General features: G+C 46.1%; 1 protein-coding gene across 3 annotated transcripts in view; it reads left to right on the top strand.

The window, feature by feature from the left end:
- The window catches only part of INVS (inversin), a 223,713-nt gene that overhangs the window by 127,723 nt on the left and 68,625 nt on the right, over positions 1 to 27,365 (top strand). For all 3 annotated transcript variants that reach the window (XM_054018622.1, XM_054018621.1, XM_054018624.1), the window contains exons 6-7: positions 3,876 to 4,056; positions 11,973 to 12,082. In XM_054018622.1, the coding sequence (XP_053874597.1) occupies positions 3,876 to 4,056; positions 11,973 to 12,082 (291 nt within the window). The remainder of the gene's footprint in view (positions 1 to 3,875; positions 4,057 to 11,972; positions 12,083 to 27,365) is intronic.

The following is a 27,365-nucleotide window of genomic DNA, read 5'->3' as shown; positions in this document are numbered from 1 at the left end:
TCTACAGGAAATACCTCGCCTGATGCATCCCAAGACCGCATTCGCTTTTTTCATAGCCATATCACATTGGTGTCTCATAGTCATTCTGTGATCAACCAATACTCCGAGGTCCTTCTCCTCCTCTGTTACTTCCAACTGATGCGTTCCCAACTTATAAGAAAAGTTCTTGTTATTAATCCCTAAATGCATGACCTTGCACTTTTCACTATTAAATTTCATCCTATTCCTATTACTCCAGTTTACAGAGTCATCCAGATCTTCCTGTATGATATCCCGGTCCTTCTCTGTATTGACAATACCTCCCAACTTTGTGTCATCCGCAGACTTTATTAGCACACTCCCACTTTTTGTGCTAAGGTCAGTAATAAAAAGATTAAATAAGATTGGTCGCAAAACTGATCCCTGAGGAACTCCTCTAGTAACCTCCCTCCAGCCTGACAGTTCACCTTTCAGTATGACCCGTTGTAGTCTCCCCTTTAACCAGTTCCTTATCCACCTTTCAATTTTCATATTGATCTCCATCTTTTCCAATTTAACTAATAATTCCCTATGTGGAACCAAATCAAATGCCTTACTGAAATCGAGGTAAATTAGATCCACTGTGTTTCCTTTGTCTAAAAAATCTGTTACCTTCTCAAAGAAGGAGATCAGTTATTTTGGCATGATTTACCTTTTGTAAAACCATGTTGTATTTTGTCCCAATTACCATTGACCTCAATGTCCTTTTTCCAAGACCTTGCATACTACAGATGTCAAACTAGCAGGCCTGTAGTTACCCAGATCACTTTTTTTTCCTTTCTTAAAAATAGAAACTATGTTAGCAATTCTCCAGTCATACGGTACAACCCATGAGTTTACAGATTCATTAAAAATTCTTGCTAATGGGCTTGCAATTTTATGTGCCAGTTCCTTTAATATTCTTGGATGAAGATTATCTGGGCACCCCGATTTAGTCCCATTAAGCTGTTCAAGTTTGGCTTCTACCTCAGATGTTGTAATATCTACCTCCATATCCTCATTCCCATTTGTCATCCTGCCATTATCTCCAAGCTCCTCATTAAAGACGGAGGCAAAGTATTTGTTTAGATATTGGGCCATGCCTAGATTATCCTTAACCTCCACTCCATCCTCAGTGTTTAGCAGTCCCACTTCTTCTTTCTTTGTTTTCTTCTTATTTATATGGCTATAGAATCTTTTACTATTGGTTTTAATTCCCTTTGCAAGGTCCAACTCTACATGGCTTTTGGCCTTTCTCACTTGATCCCTACATGTTCTGACCTCAATAAGGTACTTTCCTTGCTGATCCCTCCCATCTTCCACTCCTTGTAGGCTTTCTGCTTTTTCTTAATCACCTCTCTGAGATGCTTGCTCATCCAGCTTGGTCTACAACTCCTGCCTATGAATTTTTTCCCCTTTCTTGGGATGCAGGCCTCTGATAGTTTCTGCAACTTTGACTTGAAGTAATCCCAGGCGTCCTGCGCCTTCAGATCCACAAGTTCTTCAGTCCAATCCACTTCCCTAACTAATTTCCTTAATTTTTTAAAGTTAGCCCTTTTGAAATCAAAAACCCTAGTCACAGATCTATTTTTGTTTATCCTTCCATTTAGTTTGAACTGAATTAGCTCATGATCACTCGAACCAAGGTTCTCCCCTACAACCATTTCTTCTATAAGGTCTTCACTACTCATCAAAACCAAATCTAAAATGGCATCCCCTCTTCTTTGGTTCAGCAACTATGTGGTGAAGGAATCCATCAGCTATCGCATCCAGGAAAATCTGAGCCCTATTATTATTACTAGCACTTGTCCTCCAGTCTATATCTGGGAAGTTAAAGTTTCCCATGATCACACAATTCCCATTAGTATTTACTTCATTAAAAACATTAAAGAAGTCTCTATCCATATCCAAATCAGATCCCAGTGGTCTATAGCACACCCCAAGCACTATCCCAGGGGAGGCTCTAGTAGCTTTCTTCCCCAATGTGATTTTTGCCCAGACAGACTCTGTCTTATCCATTCCATCACTTCTTATTTCTTTACAGTTTACCTCATCATTGATATACAATGCTACTCCACCACCTTTGCCTTTATTTCTGTCTCTCCTAAACAGCACATACCCTTCAATACCTGTACTCCAGCCATGGCTACTATTCCACCATGTTTCTGTTATCCCTATAATAGTACACTTCCTGCACTAGTAACTCTAGTTCCTCCATTTTGTTACCTAGGCTCCTCGCATTGGTATACAAACATCTTAATTTTTGCTGTTTGGCTTCGCTCACATTCGTTACCCAATTAGGCACTGACATTCTACCACCAGTATCACCTATTAGACTGGTATCTACACTACCCTTCCTCCTTATGTCCATTCTCCTACCCACGGCTGTATCCTTTCTTACTTTACTTACTTTTCTTACTCTAATACATTTGTTAGTCTCTAAGGTGCCACAAGTACTCCTGTTCTTTTTGCGGATACAGACTAACACAGCTGCTACTCTGAAACCTTTCTTACTTTGTTTTCTTCCCTCTCAATGTTAAAATCCGGCGTGGAGATTACCTGGACATCCCCCAACCATCTCCCCCAAATTCCTAGTTTAAAGCTCTCTTAATCAGTTGTGCCAGCCTCCATCCTAGATGTCTCTTTCCCTCCCTACTCAGGTGAAGTCCATCCCGAGAGAACAGTCCTCTGTCCATGAATGCCTCCCAGTGGCCATACATCCCAAAGTCCTCCTTATAGCACCACTGCCTGAGCCATCTGTTGATCATCATAATCTTCTCACACCTTTGTTGCCCTTCTCTAGGAACAGGCAGAATCCCACTGAAGATCCACCTGAGCCTCGATTTCCTTAAGCGTCTTCCCCAGCGTGGCATAGTCTCCCTTGATACGTTCCAGCGAGAATCTAGCTGTATCATTTGTTCCCACGTGAAGGACAATCAGTGGATTCTTTCCCGCTCCCATTACGATCCTCTTCAGCCTCAGGTCCACATCCCGTATCTTAGCACCCGGCAGACAGCACACCCTTCTGTTCTCTGGATCAGCTCTGGTTTCAGGCCTGTCTATTCTTCTCAGTAAGGAGTCCCCAATCATGTAGACCTGCCTTTTCCTGGTGATGGTGCGATTCTCTGCTCTATCCCCTGTTCCCTCTGGCTGCAAGTCCACTCGATTCCTATTCTCCTTTGCAATCCTCTGCCACCCATCCTGTATCCTCCTGGGGCTCATATTTGGTGGTGTTATCTCCATTGACTCTTTCCCTCTTCCTATAGAACTAGCTGCTCTTCTCTTCTTCCTTGCCCTCCCACCTTCAGCGACCACCTGCTGTGCCCCTTCATATCCACTGTATCCCGCTTGTCCACATGCTTGTTGACCCTCTCAAAGAATTAAAAATGGAGCTTTGTGTTTTAGAAAGTGTCCAGGGGACAACAACAATACTAATATGTGGTAAAGAGGAGTATCTTTTGCTGGGGGAAAGGGGAAAGACCATCTACACAGCTTTATAAGCCGGGAAAAAGAGATCTAATTATGTGAGGAGATCTAATTATGGTTTCCGCAAATACTTGAGTCAGTCCTTTAAGGACCTGTGTATGGATCAGTTCACACTATATAACCAGGGGAAAGCCCATTGGTGTGAACTGAAGATGAAATACTGCAAGAGAAGCTTGGGATAGATATCAAAAACATCAGCAAAAAATATTTGATGGTAACTGCAGATTTAGTATAGGTAATTGGTTATAAAACTATCCAGTGCCTGCTGTACTGATTAGTGACACTTCATCTCTTGCCTATTGTGAGGCATTTTCCACCATCCATTAAGGGTCTGTAGTTTTTCTTTCAAACTCATGTAACATATTTTTGTTTCTGATGTCTTTGTTAAACAGGATGCTGCTCCCACAGAATCTTTATTGAACTGGCAGGACTATGAAGGACGAACCCCCCTTCATTTTGCAGTTGCTGATGGGAATGTGGCAGTGGTTGATGTCCTGACCTCTTATGAAGGCTGCAATGTGACATCTTATGACAACCTCTTTCGAACTCCTCTTCACTGGGCAGCTTTACTGGGTGAATTGAATAACACTAAATGCAAAACTTACTTAGGGCAGTTGCCTGTTTTTTATCCTGTCTCCTGTTACTATTAAATTCCTGCCTGGCACCATGCTAACTAATCTTTGTAGAATAATTGTGATAGGCTATCAAACTAATTGGGAAGCAAATTCCAGAGACTGAGGTCCTCCATTGAAAATGTTCTATACCAGCAGACCATGCATTCAAATCTAAGAGCAGTTACTGAGAGCATATTAGCTATTCTCAATTTAAATGGGATGCATAGGTGGAGAGGCAGTTTCTCAGGCCTCAAACCAACCAGGACTTTAAAGATCAATATCAACAATTTGAATTACATCCGAGTGCTTAGGGGGAGCCATTGCACTGTTTGGATCACTTGTGTTTTATGCTTCCTGTAGCTAACACAACTGAGCAAGTGGGTCACCTCGTTCCGCACCAGCTGTTCCTTCAGCTTCCAGGGTAATCTCTCACTGAGTCCATTAGAATAATCCCATCTGGAGGTACCTAGAGACTCAGCCCAGAGGAACAGAAACAAACAGCTGCAGCAGGTACAGCTACACCATGAGGGGTCAGTAGGAGGAAGATGAGGCCCAAATGGGGTTATCTTTCTCACTCATCATCAGATCCAGAATTGTTTTTAAGGGAGAGCCCCCACTACCACCACCTTTGGAGGCTCTCGGAGCTTTGTGGCTTGGGGAATAAAGAAACTCCTAGGATGATCCACTCAGCAGGAGCAAAGACAAGCAGCTGGAGTAGGGACTTTCAGACACTGATGATGTCATCAGTAACTAGTTTTTAGAGTTTTTACTCTGGACATTGTTTTCCTTCACGATTAGCTGCTTGCTCCATCTCCTTCCCACCCCCTCCCTCACAGTCTCTTTACTTCAGCCTCAATTCACTTTCTTTCCATGCTCCTCCTCTTTTCCTCTCTTTTCTTAGCCCCCTCCCTTCAGTGTCCCCTCTCCCTCTTTCTCTTTAGCTAATCCCATCCCAGCAAAAACCCCACTCTGGGGAGGGGAAAAAAAAAGGTGGAACTAACATGATGTTTGCAAACCATCATGTTTTTCACTCTGCATGTATGTTATATTCCTTCCCTCAACCCTTTTTTTGTTTTGTCTGCTATATTATAAGCTTTTCAGGGCAGAAACCATTTCTTATTCTGTGTTTGTACAGTTCCTAACACACTGCGTCCCAGATCTCTACTGGTCTCCTTAAGCACAGTACCAATGAGAGATAATTACACAGATAACTGTGACAAAAACCACATCAGAGAGAGTTGTTTATAACCATAATGTGAAATAAATGACCATGACCTTTCTGGCAACCAAAGCAAGGAGTAATAAGGGATCCAGAAGATCCCCTAAATGGGGAAACTCAGTGACAAAGGATGTGCACGCTCCTGCAATCATAAGCTCTAATATTGTGGAAGAAAGATGTTCCATTGGCTAGGGGTACTAGCCTGGTACTTGGCAAATCTGGGTTCAGTTCCCTGCTCCACTCCCAGCTTCCTGTAAGACCTTGGACAAATCAGTTAGTTTCTCTGTGCTTAAGTTATCCATCTGTGAAGTGGGGCTAATAATGCTTTCCTATTTCACGGACAGGTGATATTAAAGTTTGTAAATTAGTCAGAGACTATAGTAATGGGAGTCAGATAATTACCGTAGATAAATCTAGATCCTGCCCCCAGTCATCCAGAGATTTGTCTGGATTGAGCTTCAGTTCACCTTCTTCTAAATTTCTATCTTAATCGGGAATTTGCAAAGACATCACAGCTCCCAGGTTAGATAAGGACATAAGAATGGCCATACGGGGTCAGACCGATGATCCATCTAGCCCAGTATCCTGTCATCCAACAGTGTCCAATGCCAGGTGCTTCAGAGGGAATGAACAAAACAGACAACCATCAAGTGATTCATCCCCTGTCGCCCATTCCCAGGGACACTTCAGAGCATGGTTTTGGATGAGAGAGACAGAACTGTATGTAATATGTATACTGCCCCCCAAGCAGACCCACAAAAGCATTGAATTGGATGGGGTGACTGACTAGGGCCCTGAAGAGCACTGTACAAGAGAGCCCTTGAAAGAGATGAGCAGTTACCAGCCACTACTGCTACAGTCTGTGGTTGAGTTAACAGAACCTCTTGATCAGAGATATCTAAAAGCATCAGCGTGGACACCTAACATTTGTCCATTGCTAAGACGAAATCATTAGCCAAATGAAATCAGTGCAATCTGCGTACTATATCATGGCTGAAAAGTTGGTTGAGAGGGATGACAGATGTCCAGGGACTCCAGAGGATACTGGTGTTGCCTCGCCAGTATATTTTCAATAACCTTACTGCAAAAAGACGGGTTAGAAACAAGTAATAGCTGTAAGGTTTGTCACCATCAAGAGGCTGTGTCTTGAGCAAGGGCCTAACAACCTCTCATTTACAAGAAGCTGGCACCCTACCCTCCTGTAGGGGCATTAAGGATCTCAAAGAACGGTAGAACCAATAGGCCAGATCTTTAGCAGGTGTAAACCTGCTCTATTGAAGTCAATGTAGTTATGCCAGTTTACACCAGCTGAGGATATAATCATTCATATTACTGATTGTATATGATTTTAGAGCTGGCTCTTCTCTCCTCACAAGGGGTTTTCAAAGCTTAATAAGTTGAATTTTGCACTTCACCTGAAATTGCAAAGTGTTACATTTCTGAAAAGTAGTATAATGAAAACTTTATCATGAAAAGGAACTGATTGGTTTTGATTCTAGAACTTGTGAGTAGCAGCAGTGCTCAGTAGATGAATATCAGGTTCTCTGAAACTGGGTGTACTAAATGGCTTTATTTGTGAACGAGTGCAGCAAGCAGAAGAAACGCTGATGTCCATGCTCCTCTCTGATATACCAGTCATTTAATGTGAAAAACACATTACTTCTAGTTATGAAGCTTCACAAAATTCTGCTAATAAGACCTTTACAGACACTGTGAGGGCAAATGGGCATCCCTTGTCTCCATGCGATAGTGAGTGATATTCATCTGTCATGCTACTCCCTTTACCCTCCCGAAAACCCCAGTTCAGCTAGGAAAAAATACAGTTGGATTTTTTATCTTTCTAATGTTACTAACACGTCCAATCTGAGTCTCTATAAGGCCTGATCTACAAAATTTTGTCAGCATAACTATGTCAGTCAGGAATGTGAAAAAACACACCCACTAGCCGAAGTATGCCAGCAAAACCCCCATATAGTCAAGGTCAGCTCCCACACTGCTGTCCTGGGCAACACAGTATGGGAAATAGGTGAGCAGCCCTCAGAGGTGAAAGAACAGGTTAAGGACTATTTAGAAAAGTTGGACATGCACAAAACCATGGGTCCAGATCTAATGCATCCGAGGGTGCTGAGGGAATTGGCTGATGTGATTGCAGAGCCATTGGCCATTATCTTCGAAAATTCCTGGTGATTGGGGGAGGTCCCAGCTGATTGGAAAAAGGCAAATATAATGCCCATCTTTAAAAAAGGGAAGAAGGAGAACCTGGGGAACTACAGACCGGTCAGCCTCACCTCAGTCCCTGGAAAAATCATAGAGCAGGTCCTCAAGGAAACCATTTTGAAGCACTTGGAGAGGAAGGTGATAAGGAACAGTCAACATGGATTCACCAAGGGCAAGTCATGCCTGACCAACCTGATTGCCTTCTATGATGAGATAACTGGCTCTGTGGAGATGGTGGATGTGATATATCTTGACTGTAGCAAAGCTTTTGATACGATCTCCCACAGTATTCTTGCCAGCAAGTTAAAAAAGTATGGATTGGATGAACGGACTACAAAGTGAATAGAAAGCTGGCTAGATTGTCGGGCTCAACTGGTAGTGATCAACGGCTCGATGTCTATTTGGCAGCCGGTATCAAGTGAAGTGCCCCAAGGGTCGGTCCTGGGGCGGTTTTGTTCAACATCTTTATTAATGATCTGGACGATGGATAGATTGCACCCTCAGCAAGTTCGTGGATTTTCAGAAATAGCAAAAAAATTAAAAATATTAAGGAAAACCATTATATGCTGAAGAGAGATTTTAATGTAAGAGTCTAAAGTGTTACTAAGTAAATTAAGGTCAAGCTTTTCAAAGCAATGCAGGGATTTAGCCACAAATCTTCAATTTAAAGTAATGGAATATATGTGACTAAATTCTCTGCATTGTTGTTTTTGTTGTTGCTGTTACTCATAATTATTTAACATTTATATCGTGGTAGTGCCTAGACTCCTAAACCAGGTTAAGGCCCCATTGTGCTAGGCATTGTACAAACAAGTAATAGAAATGGCAGTCCTTGCCCCAAAGAGTTTAAAATCTAACTCAGAAAATCTCATCCTATGTATTTTTCTGCCAATATTTTATTATTTTCAAATAGAGCCCTGGTTTCATGGGGTTTTCTGTCATGGCCCTAGGACTTAGGATGTTCACATCTCACTGGTACTGATAGAAAAGAAGTGGCACATATTACACCTAGCCACAACATGTGCCTTCCTGAGCTAGTATGCCTCAAGAGTGTTGATTCTGGGGATCTCTGCTTAGTTTAGTGTCTCTGGCCCTATGAGAATTCAAACAGCAAAGAGATGATCATTTTTCCTTGTGAGGCATTTTTATATCTTTTTCCCTCCGAAAAACAGATCCCTTCTTCCTGGGGGAAAAAGGGGAGGAATACACTTAATAAAGTTTTTGATCCTTGATCTCTGACAGTGGCTTCTTTGCATTTAAATTAACAGGATTTAACATCTTCTTGTTAGAGACTATCATTTTCATTACATAAGGCTTTTCCCCTGTTTGATGAGTTACGTAGTCACAGAGGATTACAATGCAAATGCTTGTTATCAGTTTATAACACAGGATGTAATTGAGAGAGAACAATACATGCAGCATCCTATTTGCATTTTATAAAACACTGAACACATTCTTATCAACATAGCATCTTATATTTATTTTGATACTGCTAACACACAGGTAAGCAAGGCTAGTTTCCAGCTATGTATTTGTAAGTGTTCAGTGAAGCCTGAGGCCTTGGCATGAATTGGCATCTGGTCTGCCAGCATCACAACCCCATTCGCCGGAGTCCACTACGTTGCCTAGAGGCATGGCACCAAACAGTGTATTCACTAGACAAACACAGCATGAAATCTAGTGTTAAAATTCTTTCCAAAGTAATGTGGTGGAAGGATTCCCATCAGGTATGTGTGGGCATCCCCTTCCTATTCCCCTCGCTGGACAGGATGATCATTACAGAAGCTTCCCTCTTGAGCTTGGGGCCCCACATGGACAGCCAGACAGCACAGGGCACTTGGATGCCCAGCAAAGCCAGGATGCATGTCAGTCTTCTGGAACTTTGGGCAGCCCAAGAAGCTTGCAAAGTTTTTGCGCAATTTATCCAGTTCCACTATGTCCTTATAATGTCAGACAATATCACAACCGTCTTCTACATCTATAAACAAGGAGGGGCACAATCCAGCCCCCTGTGTGTAGGAGCAGTCACTCTGTAGAACTGATGTATCAGAAATCAAATCATCCTGTCATCAGCCAATCTTCTGGGAGCTCAGAATGTGTTGGCGGACACTCTCCACAGGCGTTTTGCCATCAGTCACAAGTGGAAGCAGTCCTTTCATGATCCCTTGACCCGGAAGAAGGGCAGGATCAAGCATCCCAATCCCGAAGCACTTCATCTCCTGGCTTGGTTTTTGGATGTCTGTCATCCCCAGAACATTCCTGTTCTGAGGCTGTACAAACCATCCTTGATAACAGCAGAAAAGATTCCTCTAGGAAAAGCTATTCAGCCAAGTGAATGTGTTTTTCCACCTGGGTAGAGCTGAAACACATGTCTCCGGAGTCAGCAGATTTTCCCCTTATTTCTCTGAAAATGACTGGGCTCTCCCTCAGTTCTGTAGTCCTCCTGGTAGCAATCAGTACATGCCATCCGCTATCAAATGATTATTTAATTTTCACTCACCCGTTGACTAACAGATTCTTAAAAGGCCAAATCAGAATTTTCTGGCCAGTAAGGAAGCCTGTCCCTCATAGGGACATAAACCTTGTACTTCCATCACTCACTAAGTTTCCCTTTGAAACACTAGCCATGTGTTCCATATATCACCTGTTAATGAAAGTTTTATTCTTTGTGTCCATCACTTCAGCCAGAAGGGTAAATGAGCTTGGAGCCCGACTGGCAGAGCCTCCATTCTCTATATTCCATAAGTACAAAGTCTCATTAGGACTACATCTGAAGTTCACCCCAAGGTACTTTCAGAATTCCAGTTAAACCAGTCAGTCCACTTACCTGTTTTTCCACATGCATCTGAGTAGGATAGAAGACTTCATTCCCTTGGCCTGCTACCTTCAAAGGATGAAACCAATCAGAAATCATCTAAACTGTTTCTTGACATAGCAGAATGACTCTGAGGTCAAGCTATATCTCCCCAGAGTCTCTAAATGGATCTCGGGCTGTATCCTACTCTTCTAACAGCTGTCACATCTTCCTCCCCTCATGGATAAGGGCTTATTCTACAGGAGCACAAGCAACATCAGTGGCATCACTTCAGGATGTGCCTCTACTTGACATTTGCAAGGTAGCTACATGGAGTTCCATCCACACATTCATGAGACATTAGGCTGTAATACAGGACTCCTTAACTGATGCATCCTTTGGATCAGCGGTCCTTCAAATAACTCTGCCACCTGCATCCTCGCACTTGAGTACTGCTTGTCATTCACCTGCAGTGGAATGCACATAAGGACCAGCACTCAAAGAAGAAGAGAAGGTTAATTATCTTATCTTATAATAACTGGAGGTTCTTTGAAACGTGTGCACCCTCTGTATGCCACTACTCGCCCTCCTTCCCCTCTGCTTCGGATCATTCCTGGAATTACAGTAGAGAAGGAACTGGAGAGGTGATCGGTGTACTCCACCCTTTATACCCTTGGCTCGAGGCACAACGAGAGCAAGGGCACATGCGCAGACCAATAGACACTGGCTGCAAGAATTCTCCAACTCCAGGCACATAAAGTGCATGTGCACCCACAGTGGAATACAAATAGGGACCACACATCTCAAAGAACCTCCAGTATCTATAAGGTAAGTAACTTTCTCATATAGAATTAATTTAATGAGTTGGAACATAGAGTTGAAATAATGGCTGTGCTTGGGGAAACTGGAGTTTTGGGGGAAGAAATTAGAATGCTTAGAAGAAGTTTTTCAAATGATTGCAAGAAATAATATCCAGAGGCCAAATCCTGAGATTTTTAGTTGTTTTTCATGTCGTTCTCAGTAAGATTACCATGATCTTCAATGGGAATTCTGCTTGAATAAAAACTGAGTAAGGACCTCCAGGCTTGATTCCTACAACATACTGTACTTTGAAATGAAATTGCTAGTTTAAGCAACACAAGCAACCAAAAGCACATCATCCCAGACAACAGCTCACTTTGCTGTCTTGAGCTGACCACTGGGTCAGATTCAAGGTTTTGGTTGTAATTTCCAAAGCCTTGTATGGAAGTATCCATCTCACTTATTACAGTATAGTAGACTGTTGTTTGACAAAGTACTATTGATGGTGTAGTAGTACACTATAATAGCCTTTTATCTTTTACTCTAGATGCTAAATGGCCTTTTCCTCAGTTTCATTTTCCCAGGCCATCATAGTTCCCTGGTGGCCTGCAAAAGATGAGGGTAGAAGGAACAGTGAAATTAGAGCACCATTGGCAAAAACAGCATACCAAGTTGGACAATTGCAACATAAAGCTCATGTGAAGTCTTATGATTTTATTTGAATGTCCTAGCATTTATTCATGTTTGTTGATTTTCCTTTGTTTAATAGGAAAGAAGACTTCAGAGCAAAGCAACTAGTGAGCTGCATACATTATTCATACGTTAATTTCTGCTCTTTTGTCAGGCCATGCACAGATTGTCCATCTCCTGTTAGAAAGAAATAAGTTTGGAACCATCCCATCTGATAGCCAAGGGGCAACACCCTTACATTATGCAGCACAGAGCAACTTTGCTGTAAGTATGGTATATCTGAAACAAAGCAAATTATTTTAAAATATAACATAGATTATACAAATAATTGTAGAATAATAATTATCAAGTATCAAGCGGAGTGCCCCAGGGGTCCATCCTGGAGCTGGTTTTGTTCAACATCTTTATTAATGATCTGGATGATGAGATAAATTTCACCCTCAGCAAGTTCGTGGATGACACTAAGCTGGGGGGAGAGGTAGATACGCTGGAAGGTAGGGATAGGGTCCAGAGTGACCTAGACAAATTGGAGGATTGGGCCAAAAGAAATCTGATGAGGTTCAACAAAGACAAGTGCAGAGTCCTACACTTAGGATGGAAGAATCCCATGCACCGCTACAGGCTGGGGACCGACTGGCTAAGCAGCAGTTCTGCAGAAAAGGACCTGGGGATTATAGTGGATGAGAAGCTGGATATGAGTCAGCAGTGTGCCCATGTTGCCAGGAAGGCCAACGGCATATTAGGCTGCATTAGTAGAAATGTTGCCAGCAGATCGAGGGAAGTGATTATTCCCCTCTATTTGGCAGTGGTGAGGCCACATCTGGAGTACTGCATCCAGTTTTGGGCCCCCCATGCAGAAAGGATGGGGACAAATTGGAGAGAGTCAAGCAGAGGGCAACGAAAATGATCAGGGGGCTGGGGCACATGACTTACGAGGAGAGGCTGAGGGAACTGGGCTTGTTTAGTCTGCAGAAGAGAAGAGTGAGGGGGGATTTGATAGCAGCCTTCAACTACTGGAACGGGGGTTCCAAAGAGGATGGAGCTCGGCTGTTCTCAGTGGTGACAGATGACAGAAGAAGGAGCAATGGTCTCAAGTTGCAGTGGGGGAGGTCTAGGTTGGATATTAGGAAACATTATTTCACTAGGAGGGTGGTGAAGCACTGGAATGGGTTACCTAGGGAGGTGGTGGAATCTCCATCCTTAGAGGTTTTTAAGGCCCGGCTTGACAAAGCCCTGGCTGGGATGATTTAGTTGGTGTTGGTCCTACTTTGAGCCGGGGGTTGGACTAGATGACCTCCTGAGGTCTCTTTCAACCCTAATCTTTTATGATTCTATGAAGAAGGGTTTCTTCAGGTATGTTAGCAACAAGAAGAAACTCAAGGAAAGTGTGGGCCCCTTACTGAATGAGGGAGGCAACCTAATGACCAAGGATGTGGAAAACGCTAATGTACTCAATGCTTTTTTTGCCTCGGTCTTCACGAACAAGGTCAGCTCCCAGACTGCTGCACTGGGCAGCACAATATGGGGAGAAGGTGCCCAGCCCTCTGTGGAGAAAGAGGTGGTTCAGGACTATTTAGAAAAACTGGACGTGCACAAGTCCATGGGGCCAGATGCGCTGCATCCGAGGGTGCTAAAGGAGTTGGCGGATGAGATTGCAGAGCCATTAGCCATTATTTTTTAAAACTCATGGCAATCGGGGGAGGTCCCAGATGACTGGAAAAAGGCTAATGTAGTGCCCATCTTTAAAAAAGGGAAGAAGGAGGATCCAGGGAACTACAGGCCAGTCAGCCTCACATCAGTCCCTAGAAAAATCATGGAGCAGGTCCTCAAGGAATCAATTATGAAACACTTAGAGGAGAGGAAAGTGATCAGGAGCAGTCAGCATGGATTCACCAAGGGGAAGTTGTGCCTGACTAACCTAATTGCCTTCTATGATGAGATAACTGGCTCTGTGGATGAGGGGAAAGCAGTGGATGTGTTATTCCTTGACTTTAGCAAAGCTTTTGATACGGTCTCCCACACTATTTTTGCCGCCAAGTTAAAGTAGTATGGGCTGGATGAATGGACTGTAAGGTGGATAGAAAGCTGGCTAGATCGTTGGGCTCAACGGGTAGTGATCAATGGCTCCATGTCTAGTTGGCAGCCGGTTTCAAGCGGAGTGCCCCAAGGGTCGGTCCTGGGGCCGGTTTTGTTTAATATCTTTATTAATGATCTGGAGGATGGTGTGGACTGCACTCTCAGCAAGTTTGCAGATGACACTAAACTAGGAGGCGTGGTAGATACACTAGAGGGTAGGGATCAGATACAGAGGGACCTAGACAAATTAGAGGATTGGGCCAAAAAAAACCTGATGAGGTTCAACAAGGACAAGTGCAGAGTCCTGCACTTAGGACGGAAGAATCCCATGCACTGCTACAGACTAGGGACCGAATGGCTAGGTAGCAGTTCTGCAGAAAAGGACCTGGGGTCACAGTGTGCTCTTGTTGCCAAGAAGGCTAACGGCATTTTGGGCTGTATAAGTAGGGGCATTGCCAGCAGATCGAGGAACGTGATTGTTCCCCTTTATTCGACATTGGTGAGGCCTCATCTGGAATACTGTGTCCAGTTTTGGGCTCCACACTACAAGAAGGATGTGGAAAAATTGGAAAGAGTCCAGCGGAGGGCAACAAAAATGATTAGGGGACTGGAGCACATGACTTATAAGGAGAGGCTGAGGGAACTGGGATTGTTTAGTCTGCAGAAGAGAAGAATGAGGGGGGATTTGATAGCAGCCTTCAACTACCTGAAGGGGGGGTTCCAAAGAGGATGGAGCTCGGCTGTTCTCAGTGGTGGCAGATGACAGAACAAGGAGCAATGGTCTCAAGTTGCAGTGGGGGAGGTCCAGGTTGGATATTAGGAAACACTATTTCACTATGAGGGTGGTGAAGCACCGGAATGCATTACCTAGGGAGGTGGTGGAGTCTCCTTCCTTGGAGGTTTTTAAGGCCCGGCTTGACAAAGGCCTGGCTGGGATGATTTAGTTCGGACTTGGTCCTGCTTTGAGCAGGGGGTTGGACTAGATGACCTCTTGAGGTCCCTTCCAACCCTGATATTCTATGATTCTATGAAATAGGATAGCCCTGAGAACAGATTTCTAATGGTTTGTAGAGTAATCTGTATCAAGAGGTGTGTTCACAAGTTTTATTCAGTTTTCCTGTATTGTTTGTCATATATATGATGGATTTCAAAATGTTAATATTAAAAAACTTTTTCAAACATGAATACAATAATCTATGTCATAGCATCCGGTAACTCATGTAATAATAAAGCACAATAGAAAACAGAATGGCGTATCCATTATCTCATGTTTCATAATACATTTCTTTCTGAACCTCTGGCCACATATTTAAACCAAGTGCTCACAAACTGTGCATAGTGGGATCATACATATGTGCACATGCACTTGTGTAGCTGGTGGCCATTAATATTGTAGTTTTGGCTTTATGAAACTGATTCATTTCTTAATATCTCCCATTATAAATGTAGCATTTGTCCCATGAAACATGGCTAAAGAAAAGTCTAGTCCCCTGCTACTGCATAGCTCCATAGTCCAATATGGAGCATCTCCATATTAACACCATATCCTAGAAGGTGCAAACATGGAAAATCAATGGGCTAACTTGTGCAGTTTCAAATCATAAGGGTCAGTTTCTCTGGTATTCTTACTGTCATCATTCAGCAGGGTATTTTATTCTCTTTTATATAGAAATCAGTAAACATATTACAGCTAAGTACAAAACGTATCAACTTTAATGTCAGCGAGGCAAAAAATAAAAAATACCAACGGTCCCTCTCATTGATGATAAAGTATAAAGTGTTTTTAGTTTAGCCTTATCATCTGAGCACAGCTCTGTGGAACTTATGCATTTTTCCAGAATTTTTTCTATTGACTTGTGTCGTCAATAAAAGGTATATCTTCCATTACACGGTGTGCACAGTTTGGCTGGGTACAGGACTCTATCCTCACTTGCTTGAAGAATTTCCTTGGGAGAAATTCTTGTTTCTAGTTTGGTCAGATGCATTTAAGGAGACAATAGAATATTTCTCTTTTTATGTGAGCTGTAATGATGATCTTGATGCTTTAGTTATCCTTTCTCTGTTCCTATTAATAAATGCTTGCAAAATGATTGTTCATTTTAATTCTCTTCCTTACTGCTGGCTTATCTCAGGAATATTAAAAGCCTTTGTTACATATAATTTTCATCTTCTGCATTTAGCTGGAAGATTTTTTGCCATTTTCCAATTCATCTATATTTATATCCTGGCTCTTTATCCTGTTCTTTCTCCTCTTACCCATCCTCCTCGCTATTAATTAGCCAGCCCTTTAAGAGCTCTGCACATGAAGAAGAATATGGAATGGACTGAGATTCCCCCCATTGTCTGCAGCACAGGAATTTTTTCAGGAACTTGCTCATATGTAATATGTCTGCTTGATCCAAACAAATAACCTCCCCTTTCCAGACGAAGGCAGGAGAGATATTATGTTCCTTTCCAATAAGCCAGTGGGAAAAGTTCCTTCCTGGCCACAGTCTTTTATCTCATGTTAGTTACAATGTTTTGGCTAACATAAGGTATAAACACTCCTTTTTTCCTAGTGAAAATAGACCCACTAAGAAGACTCCTCCTTCTACGTAGCCTCCTGCAATTCTATAGCACTTCACCATATCTGGATTGGTTTTATTATTAAGATAATGCCAGGCAATATGGAAAAGAAAAAATCAGGTCTCATGTAAAGTCCATTTTTGACTCTATTTAAACTCTCCGTTTGTGTGGCGGTATTATTTAATATTCTCAAGGGCTTCTTGACAGTGCAGCACCTAGAAAAAAGAGGGTTAGTTCTTTTTCCTTTCCTTAATGAGCTTTAGGGTTTGTGGTTTTGTATTTGTTTTCTCTACTTATAATACAAATTACAAATATAAAGTCGCGTAAAGTGCATGCCGCTTTTCTCCTTTACTCTGCTAAACTAGCAAATTCTAATTCATTCTGTTTCCATCTTCAGGTTATGGTGTTGTCTTTGTCTGGGGAAAAGGAGCTATTTTAGTAGCCTTTTCAAATCTTTGAGACTGTTCTGTTGTTGTGGGGTTTTTTCCTCCTATAAAAGGAAGTGAGAAAAGCTTGGTTATAAGAAAGATTGAAATGTTTGACCATAATGGAAAAAAATAAAATAATTTATTTGGGAAAGAATGCTTAATTGTATAGAGGCCCAGCCTTCTTACTACTCTCCACTTTGCAGAATTTCAAGCAGTGCAGCGTTAAGGCAAGGTGCTGAGTTCTTGGCCTAATGAGTATCAGTTTGTACCTGAGGTAGTGAGGGTCAATGAAAGCGCAGAGAGCAGTAAACACCTGCTGTTGTGTGTGTGTGTTTTAATGGTTCCGGTTCCTCATTATTGCTGCATAGATCTTATATAATAAACTAATAGTAGTTTAAGCACTGTGCTTCTGCACTGGGGCTTTAACAGGCCCAGGCAGGAGAATAGACAGACTTCTGGGGTATGGTCACAGGGCAAGGAATCCTCCTCCTCCTCCCCTGGGGTGAGCTGGTGAGGCTGCACCAGGGGTCAAATTGGGGAAGAGGGAGTGGTGGTTAGGGAACAGTAGAAAATTTTCTGTCAAAACTGTTCTTCAGTGGAAAACAACTTTTTTAATGAAAAGTGTCTGCTTTCTGTGGAAACTTTCAATTTCCATCACAAAACTCAAGAAAACATTTTTGTTTTCATTTCTGCAAGGGAAAAAAATTCAAATCAGCTCTAGTGGTGGTACCCTTCCAAGCTCCACCCATGTGAGCCAACAAAATGAGATGCTGCTCACAGTAGATTGTGCAGATACTCCAAATATGATTGTGGTGCTGCTTGCTTCCACTGGTCTCTCTGAATTTGGCTCCCGCTAATTGAGTCTTGAATATGCCATGGGCTCTGCTAGGTTATTCCAGACTTGGCTGTTTTTTGAATAGGTCTTGGCATCTCCCAAACACCACCCACTTGCGGCACCAAAATGATACCTCACCTATTTTGGTTAATCTTCTATCACTGAACCTCAGTCCAGATGCTTTTGAACAACCACCACAAAACCTAATGTATAATATATTTTAAATCCAAAGAGGAAGTAACAAGGACTGACCTTTGAGACACTAGGGGCTAGAGTCTGATATTAGGAACCACCCTAATTAAGCAGAGTAACCCCAGGAAGCATAGTGATTCAGAGATAAGCCTCTGAATCACAATTCCTCCCCTTATTCCTCCTGCTCCTTTGTGGTAATAATTTACTGATCACCTATACTAGTAGTTAATTACTTACTTCCCTGCCAAACCCCTGCTCTGGCTTAGCTACTCTGGAAAGCAAATAGGGTGGGGGTTAGAACCCATCCCCAATCTGCTCTGGAGACGGAATAAGTGAATGAGTAACCCCACTTTCTCTGTTATGTACCTAGATCCAAAATGTGGGTCGCCCATGGCAGGAGTGTTAGGAGGTTCCTAGTTGCCCTTTGTTCCCTTGGGTGGGCATATAGTCAAAGTTAGAATCTAGCCCCAAACGATCAATGACTTCTTCTTTGAGTGATTGCTCATGTGTATTCCACTATAGATGTGCGTGCTCGCCACGTGCACCGGTGCTGGAAGTTTTTCCCTTAGCAGTATCCGTAGTGGGGGAGCACCGTTGCGACCCCTGGAGTGGCGCCAATATATCGCGCCATAAAGGGGGCTGAGTGCCCCCCCCACCCTCAGTTCCTTCTTGTCGCCAGTGAAGGTAGTCAGAACTTGCTCCAGCCTAGGCTGCAGCGTTATAGCTTTAGTGGTATCCAGTTTCACTGAACTTTTCCTTTGCTGAACTGTTGTTTCGTTAGTGCCTGGCTCGGGGCATGCCCCATGGCCCAAGCTTCAAGTCGTGCGACTCTTGTCGCAACTCCATGCCCAGAAGCAATCCACACCCTCAGTGTCTTCGCTGTCTGGGCGAGGCTCACGTTAGTGAGCACTGTAAGATTTGCCGTTCTTTCAAACCCTGGACGAAGCGGGAGCGTGAGATCCGACTCCGCGCTTTACTGATGGAGTTGGCATTGGCCCCAGCACCGGCACCGCGTCTTCGGTGCACAGCAAGGCACCGTCGACAACTCGGCACCGCTCCCCCAGTAAGAAGCAAGGGAAGACTCAGCGGCGCCAAGAGAAGGAGAGGGGTGAGGACAGACTCGAGTTGGGCAGCCCACGATCCCCGTCGGGACAGAGACCTCCAACTTGGGCTGAGCGGAGTAGCCCAGTCCTGTCCACGTGAGCCTCGCCTGAAGTACGAATGCCTTTGACGCCAGAGGCAGCTCAGGCCGTGCGTGACATCCTAGCCCTCCCAGTGCCGGGAGCGCCACCTCAGTCGGGCCCCCGGTCCCATGGAAAGCCGCCTTTGGGCACCCAGCAGCCCTCCCCGGAGGTATCGGAAGTCGAGGTACCTTCCCGGGTCAAGGTGCCGAGCAGAGGCCCACGATGCACTTCAACTCCGCGTGCCGGCTCTTCTGTGAGCGAGTCCCACTCCTCCGGTCTCAGGCGCCGTAGAGGAGGTGACAAGAGGCGGCGCCGTTCCTCCTCGAGTCAGTCTGACAGGAACAGATCCCAATGCCGTCGGCACCGGCGCTCATACTCTAGCGCCCGCCGTCAGAGACGCAGTGCTCGGAGTACCTCCCGAGAGTCCCCTGCACCGAGGCGCCGTGGCCACAGGCACCACAAGGAGTACAGGGACAGCTCCTCTGACATCTACGTATCCACGTCGTCCAGGTCGAAGTCTCGGGGCAGGAGCCGTCACGAGAGAGACCGCTCCAGTCATTCCCATGGCACCGTGCGCTCCTCCAGGACTTCGACATCAGCGCGCAGCTGTCTCTCCCCGGGCCGCACTGCACCACAGGACCAACCAGCGCTGCTGGCGCTCCATGCGTCTCAGTGCCAGGCCGTTCCCTGGCAAGGACAGTGGTTCCAGTGGGCACTGTGGCCTCAGGCACCTGCACAGCCGGGACCTCGCTCCGTGGCGGGGGCCTCTTAGGGCCACCCTGCGGCGCCTCCTCGGCACCGTGATCGAGCCGCAGGCGCCGAACCTCCAGCACCGACCCCGGGACAGGACCCGGACATCGAGCCTACGATGTCGTTGGTGGCTGAAGGCACCGCACCATCTACCTCCTCGGCTCCGGGCGATTCAGTCATGGTATCGCCTCCGGCCTCTGAGGAGGACTTTAAGGCGCACCAGGAGCTGCTTAGGAGGGTGACAGCAAATCTCGAGCTCCAGGCCGAGGAGATGGAGGAGCCCTCCGACACACTGTTTAATGTCCTCGTCTCCTCGGCACCAGGGCGTGTGGCCCTCCCATTCCATCAGGGAGTGGCCAACATCACCACCGGCCTCTGGCAAACCCCAGCCTCCCTTGAGTCCATTTCTAAGAAGGCCGAAAGGAAGTATTTCGTTCCCACAAGGGGTCACGAGTACCTATACACCCACCCAGCTCTGAACTCTTTGGTGGTAGAGTTGGTTCACCACCGTGAGCGGAACGGCCAGCCCGCGCCTACACCAAAGGACAAGGACGCTCGGAGACTTGATTCCTTTGGAAAAAAGGTTTATTCCTCCGTGAGCTTCCAGCTCAGAGTCGCCAACCACCAGGCACTGCTGAGCTGTTATGATTTTAATCTCTGGGGTTCCCTCCCCAAGTTCGAACCCCTCCTTCGAGACAAAGATAAGAAGGAGTTCCGGGCTTTGGTCGACGAGGGTGCGGCTGTGGCCAAAGCAGTTCTCCAGGCGGCTTCGGATGCAACGGACACAGCCGCTCCCTCGATGGCTTCGGCAGTCTCCATGCGAAGGGCGTCATGGCTCTCGCTCTCGGGGCTGTCCATGGAGTCCCAGTCTATAATGCAGGACCTGCCATTTGATGGCAAAGCATTATTTGCTGACCAGACAGACACCTATCTGCACGGGATGAAAGACTCTCGCACCACCCTGCAGACGCTAGGCCTGTACGTCCCGCCTTTTAAGGACAAGCCCAGGCCTCAAACCTCTGCTCCTCCGGCCAGGGGCAGATATGAACCCCTGCCTAAGTGGCAGAGAGAGCAGAGGCGTCGGTCCCAACGCCAGTCCCGTTCGGCCCCGAGACCTGGGCCCTCGAAGGCCAAGAGCCAGGGGAAACAGCGTTTTTGACTCATTGAGGGGGGTCACCGGGCCTGTTGCCAGTGTACCCTCCACCCCACAGTTAATAAAGTTGTGTTTTATCAATCGTTTATCGGCCTTCCGGCTGCAATGGTCCCGTATAACGTTGGACTGATGGGTCCTCAGCACCATGACCCAAGGGTACAGGTTGCAGTTCGTTTCAATCCCTCCCAATCATCCTCTGGCCGGGGACCCGGACCATGCCCTCCTCCTCCGCCTGGAGGTAGAGTGCCTCCTCTCCTTGGGAGCTGTGGAAAGGGTACCGCGGGAATACCAGGGCAAGGGGTTTTACTCCAGGTATTTCCTCATCCCGAAGGCGAAGGGCGGGCTTTGGACCATCCTCGATCTGCGGAATCTCAACCAGTTCCTGGTTCGTTGCAAATTCCGCAGGGTGTCCCTGGCCTCTATTATTCCATCCCTAGACCAGGGGGATTGGTTTACGGCACTTGACCTCCAGGATGCGTACTTCCACAGCCGCATTTTCGAGGGTCACAGGTGCTTCCTCCGTTTCCTGGTGGGTCAGGACCACTTCCAGTTTACGGTCCTCCCCTTTAGCCTCTCTATTGCCCCAAGGGTATTTACGAAGTGTATGGCGATGGTGGCGGCCCACCTCAGGAGGAAAGGGCTGAAGATCTTCCCCTACCTCGACGACTGGCTCCTCAAGGGCCGGTCTCAGTCTCTGGTGCAGCAGCAGATGAGTTTCTTGCTGGATACCTGCGCAGCTCTAGGACTACTGGTAAACGAGGAGAAATTCATGTTAATCCCCGTTCGGCGCATAAACTTTATAGGGGCACTGCTAGATTCCCGGGTGGCCATGGCCTCCCTCCCATGGGACAGATTCGAGATGCTCAAAGCTCTCATCGCCTCGGTCATGGCCTTTCCGGTAACCACGGCGCACAGGTGTGCCTTCAAATCCTAGGCCACATGGCAGCATGCACCTCTGTGATGCAACATGCCAGGCTTTGGTTGAGGCCCCTTCAGCATTGGCTGGCCTCCCGGTACTCCCAGTCCAGGGACGGCCTGGACAAGGTCGTCACGGTGCTGCCAACGGTGGTGGCAGATCTTCAATGGTGGTCTCTCCCGAGCAACATGCTACGGGGTATTCCCTTCCGAGAGCCCTCTCCCTCACTAGATCTAGTGTCGGATGCCTCGGACCTGGGCTGGGGAGCTCAAGTGAGGGGCTTCAGGACCCAGGATATTCTCACTACTGTGAGAAGTAGGCCAAGGAAAAGGAGGGCCAGTGAGGGGGGAATAGAACTCAGGAATAGGTTTGAGTGTTTGGATAACGAGGTAGAGGGGCAGCAGGTGGTGACTGAAGGTGGGAGGGTGAGGAAGAAGAGAAGAGCTGCTAGTCCGAGAGAGAGGGGGGAGGAGTTGATGGAGACAGCACCAATTATGGGCCACCAGAGGATACAGGAAGGCATAAGGGGGAGCATAAGGGAAGATAGGAGCAGACACAGGTCAGGACTAGAGGGATCGGAGACTAGATTACTAGATCGCACTGTTGCCAGGCGACGGCAGGTGTATGTAATTGGAGACTCTTTACTGAGGAGATTGGACAGGCCTGTGACCAGGGCGGACCCGGAGAACAGAAGGGTGTGCTGTCTACTGGGTGCAAAGATACGCGATGTGGACCTGCGGTTGAAAAGGATCCTAAAAGGAGCAGGTAAGAACCCCTTGATAATCCTTCATGTAGGAACGAATGACACGGCTAGGTTCTCGTTAGAGAGAATCAAGGGAGATTATGCCAGGCTGGGGAAGACTCTCAAGGAGATAGAGGCTCAGGTTATCTTTAGTGGGATTCTGCCTGTTCCGAGGGAAGGGCAGCAAAGGGCTGATAGGATTGTGAGGATAAATAGTTGGCTAAGGGAGTGGTGCTATAAGGAGGGCTTTGGGATGTATGGCCACTGGGAGGCTTTCGGGGACAGACACCTGTTCTCGCGGGATGGGCTTCACCTGAGTAGGGAAGGAAATAGACTTCTGGGAGGGAGGCTGGCTCATCTTATCAAAAAAGCTTTAAACTAGGAAGTTTGGGGAGATGGTTGGGAGATGCACAGATAATCTCCACGCCAGTTTCCGGTATTGAAAAGCTGAGTGTAATAAGAGGAGACATAGCCGGGGAGATGAGATTGGACATAGGAGGGACAGGGGGGACGAACACAAAGAGGCCCGCAACATACAGTGCTAGTAATGGGAGACAGGCTAAACGACATACATTAGGCTGTTTGTACACCAATGCGAGAAGCCTAGGTAATAAAATGGAGGAATTGGAGCTCTTGGTCCGAGAATTGAAACCGGATATCGTAGGAATAACTGAAACGTGGTGGAATGGCGGTCACGACTGGAACGCAGGTATGGAGGGGTATGCGCTGTTTAGGAAAGACCGGGATAAAGGTAAAGGTGGGGGGGTGGCATTGTATGTCAATAGTGAAATAAGCTGTAAAGAAATAATAGTGAATGGAATAGATAACACAGAGTCCGTCTGGGCGATACTCAAGCTGGGTAAAAGTACTACTAGAGCCTCTCCGGGGATAGTGCTTGGGGTGTGCTATAGACCACCGGGATCGACCCAGGATATGGATAAGGAATTGTTTAATGTATTAAGGGAGGTAAATACTAATAGAAACTGTGTAATTATGGGGGACTTTAACTTCCCGGATATAGATTGGGGAACAAACGCTAGTAGCAATAATAGGGCTCAGACGTTCCTAGATGTGCTTGCGGATCAATTCCTTTATCAAGTGGTAGCTGAGCCGACGAGGGGGGAGGCCATTTTAGATTTGATTCTGGTAAGTAGTGAGGACCTTGTTGAGGAAGTGGTAGTAGGGGACAACTTGGGCTCCAGTGATCATGAGCTAATTCGCTTTAAACTAAATGGAAAGAGTACCAGAATTAAGTCAAAGACTAGGGTTTATAATTTTAAAAAGGCCAATTTTAACAAATTAAGGGGACTGGTAAGGGAAGTGGATTGGGCAAATGTATTAAGGGACCTAAAGGCAGAAGAAGCCTGGGATTACTTTAAGTTAAAGATGCAAGAGCTGTCAGAGGCCTGTATCCCCAAAAAGGGAAAAAGATTACTAAGCAAGAGACTTAGACCGAGCTGGATGAGCGACCGGCTGAAAGGGGCGATTAGGAAAAAACAGAAAGCGTACAAAGAGTGGAAGAGGGGAGGGATCAGTAAGGAAACTTACCTTAGTGAAGTCAGAGAATGTAGAGATAGAGTGAGAAAGGCCAAAGGCCGGGAAGAGTTGGACTTAGCGAGGGGAATTAAAAGTAATAGTAAGAGGTTTTACAGCCATATAAATAGGAAGAAAGCAAAGAAAGAAGAAGTGGGACCGCTGAAGACTATAGCTGGAGAGGAGATTAAAGATAATCTAGGCATGGCGCAATATCTCAATGAATATTTTGCATCGGTGTTTAATGAGGCCAATGAAGGTATTAGGGATACTAGCACCGTTACAGAGGGGCATACGGGATGGGGGATTACCGCATCCGAGGTAGAAACAAAACTAGAACGCCTTAATGGGACTAAGTCGGGTGGACCGGACGATCTTCATCCGAGAATATTGAAGGAATTGGCGCGGGAAATAGCAGGCCCATTAGCGACTATATTTAATGAATCTGTAAACTCGGGGGTAGTCCCGTTAGACTGGAGAATAGCCAATGTGGTTCCTATTTTCAAGAAAGGGAAAAAAAGTGACCCGGGTAACTATAGGCCTGTTAGTTTAACATCAGTAGTGTGCAAGGTGCTGGAGAAGATTCTGAAAGAGAAACTAGTTGAGGACCTTGAAGTTAATGGCAAATGCGATAAATTACAGCATGGTTTTACGAAGGGCAGATCGTGCCAAACGAATCTGATCTCCTTCTTTGAGAAAGTAACGGACTTATTAGATAAGGGAAATGCGGTGGACCTAATATACCTGGATTTCAGTAAAGCGTTTGATACAGTACCCCATGAGGAACTATTGGTTAAAATGAAAAACATGGGGATCGATATGAAAATCCAGAGGTGGATAGGGAATTGGTTAATGGGGAGAATGCAGCGGGTCGTATTAAAGGGTGAATTGTCGGGTTGGAGGGAGGTTACTAGTGGAGTGCCTCAAGGTTCGGTTTTGGGACCCATCTTATTTAATCTATTTATAACTGACCTCGGGACCGATTGCAAGAGTGGGCTGATAAAGTTTGCGGATGATACGAAGGTGGGAGGAGTTGCAAACTCGGAGGAGGATAGGGATACTCTGCAGGGAGACTTGAATGAGCTTGTGAATTGGAGTATCAGAAATAGGATGAAATTTAATAGTAAAAAGTGTAAGGTGATGCACTTGGGGACGAATAATAACAATTTTAGTTACAAGATGGGGACGCATTGGTTAGAAGTAACGGAAGAGGAGAAGGACCTAGGGGTCTTTGTGGACCGCAGGATGACTATGAGTCGGCAATGTGACGTGGCGGTGAAAAAAGCCAATGCGGTCTTGGGATGTATTAGGCGAGGTATATCTAGTAGAGATAGGGAGGTCCTGCTTCCGTTGTATAAGGCGCTGGTGAGACCTCATTTGGAGTACTGTGTGCAGTTCTGGTCTCCTATGTTTAAAAAGGATGAACTCAAACTGGAACGGGTGCAGAGAAGGGCGACTAAGATGATCAGAGGAATGGAAAACCTGTCGTATGAAAAGAGATTAGAGGAGCTTGGGTTGTTTAGTCTGACAAAGCGAAGGCTGAGGGGGGATATGATTGCTATCTTTAAATATATCAGAGGGGTTAATACAAGGGAGGGAGAGGAATTATTCCAGTTTAGTACTAATGTGGACACGAGAACGAATGGATACAAACTGGCCGGGGGAAAGTTTAGGCTTGAAATTAGACGAAGGTTTCTGACCATCAGAGGGGTGAAATATTGGAACGGCCTTCCGAGGGAAACGGTGGGGGCGACGGACCTGTCTGGTTTTAAGATTAAGTTGGATAAGTTTATGGAGGGAATGGTTTAATGATAAAACATAGTAGCCAATGAAAACCAAGCAATGGTACATGAACAGCATAATGGCCAACAAGGGTCAGGCTAGAGACTCTTGCCTATATGCTCGGGGTATTACTGATCGCCATATTTGGGGTCGGGAAGGAATTTTCCTCCAGGGTAGATTGGCTGGGCCTCTGGAGGTTTTTCGCCTTCCTCCGCAGCATGGGGCAGGGATCACTAGCAGGAGGGTCTCAGCCGATTGAAGTCACTAAAACACAGGATTGGGGACTTCAACGGTAGAGTCCAGGGAAGGGTCTTGCGGCCTGCAGCATGCAGGGGGTCAGACCAGATGATCATAATGGTCCCTTCTGACCTTAATGTCTATGAGTCTATGAGACCTGACTCTGCACATAAACATCAGGGAGCTCAGGGCCGTACGCCTTGCGTGCGTGGCCTTTTGCCCCCACATACAGGGGAAGGTGGTCATGAGGAACGCCGCCTGCACATGTCCTCACAGACAACACGACCGCCATGTATTACGTCAACAAGCAGGGGAGCACGCGTTCCCGGGCCTTATGCCAGGAAGCCCAGCTCCTGTGGGAGTTCTGTATAGCCCACAACATACTCCTGTGAACCTTTTACCTGCCCGGCAAGAGCAACACGCTCACGGACCGCCTGAGCAGGGTTTTCTCCCAACAGCACGAGTGGTCCCTGCACAAGGAGGTGGCCAGGTGTATCTTCCTGCAGTGGGGTACTCCCCAGGTAGACTTGTTTACCACCGCCCAGAATCACCAGTGTCCCCGATTCTGCTCCAGGGCGGGAGAGGGTGACGGGGCGATATCGGATGCGTTCCTGCTTCCATGGTCGGGGCCCCTGTTGTACGCCTTCCCGCCCTTCCCCCTAATAGGCAGGGTCTTATAGAAGGTGAAGTCAGACGGGGCGCGGGTTATCCTCATAGCTCTGGACTGGGCCTGTCAACATTGGTACGGGACCCTACTGCAACTCTTAGCGCCTCCCCCCCCCGTAGGCTGCCGCTCCACCCGGACCTCCTCTCCCAGGAAGAAGGTTGTCTCCTCCACCCCATCCTCGCCCCACTCCACCTGACAGCATGGCTGCTCCATGGTTGAATGAGGAGGAAGGGAGGTGTTCTGAGGATGTAAGAAGGGTCCTGCTGGGAAGTAGGAAACCCTCCACGCGTCGAACCTACCTGGCCAAGTGGTATAGGTTCTCTATGTGGGCAAGGGAGGAGGTTCCTCTCCCTCTTCCGCATCTATCCAACTTGTCCTCGATTACCTCCTGTCCCTTTGGACCCAAGGGCTGGCACCCTCCTCCATCAGGGTGCACCTGGCAGCCATTTCGGCTTTCCATTCCCCGGTGCAGGGCCTTTCAGTGTTT

Source organism: Malaclemys terrapin, chromosome 2 (genome assembly GCF_027887155.1).
Source record: "Malaclemys terrapin pileata isolate rMalTer1 chromosome 2, rMalTer1.hap1, whole genome shotgun sequence".
Lineage (NCBI taxonomy): Eukaryota > Metazoa > Chordata > Testudines > Emydidae > Malaclemys > Malaclemys terrapin.
Note: the sequence above shows the minus strand (reverse complement) of the source record. Positions and strands in the feature narration are given on the sequence as shown.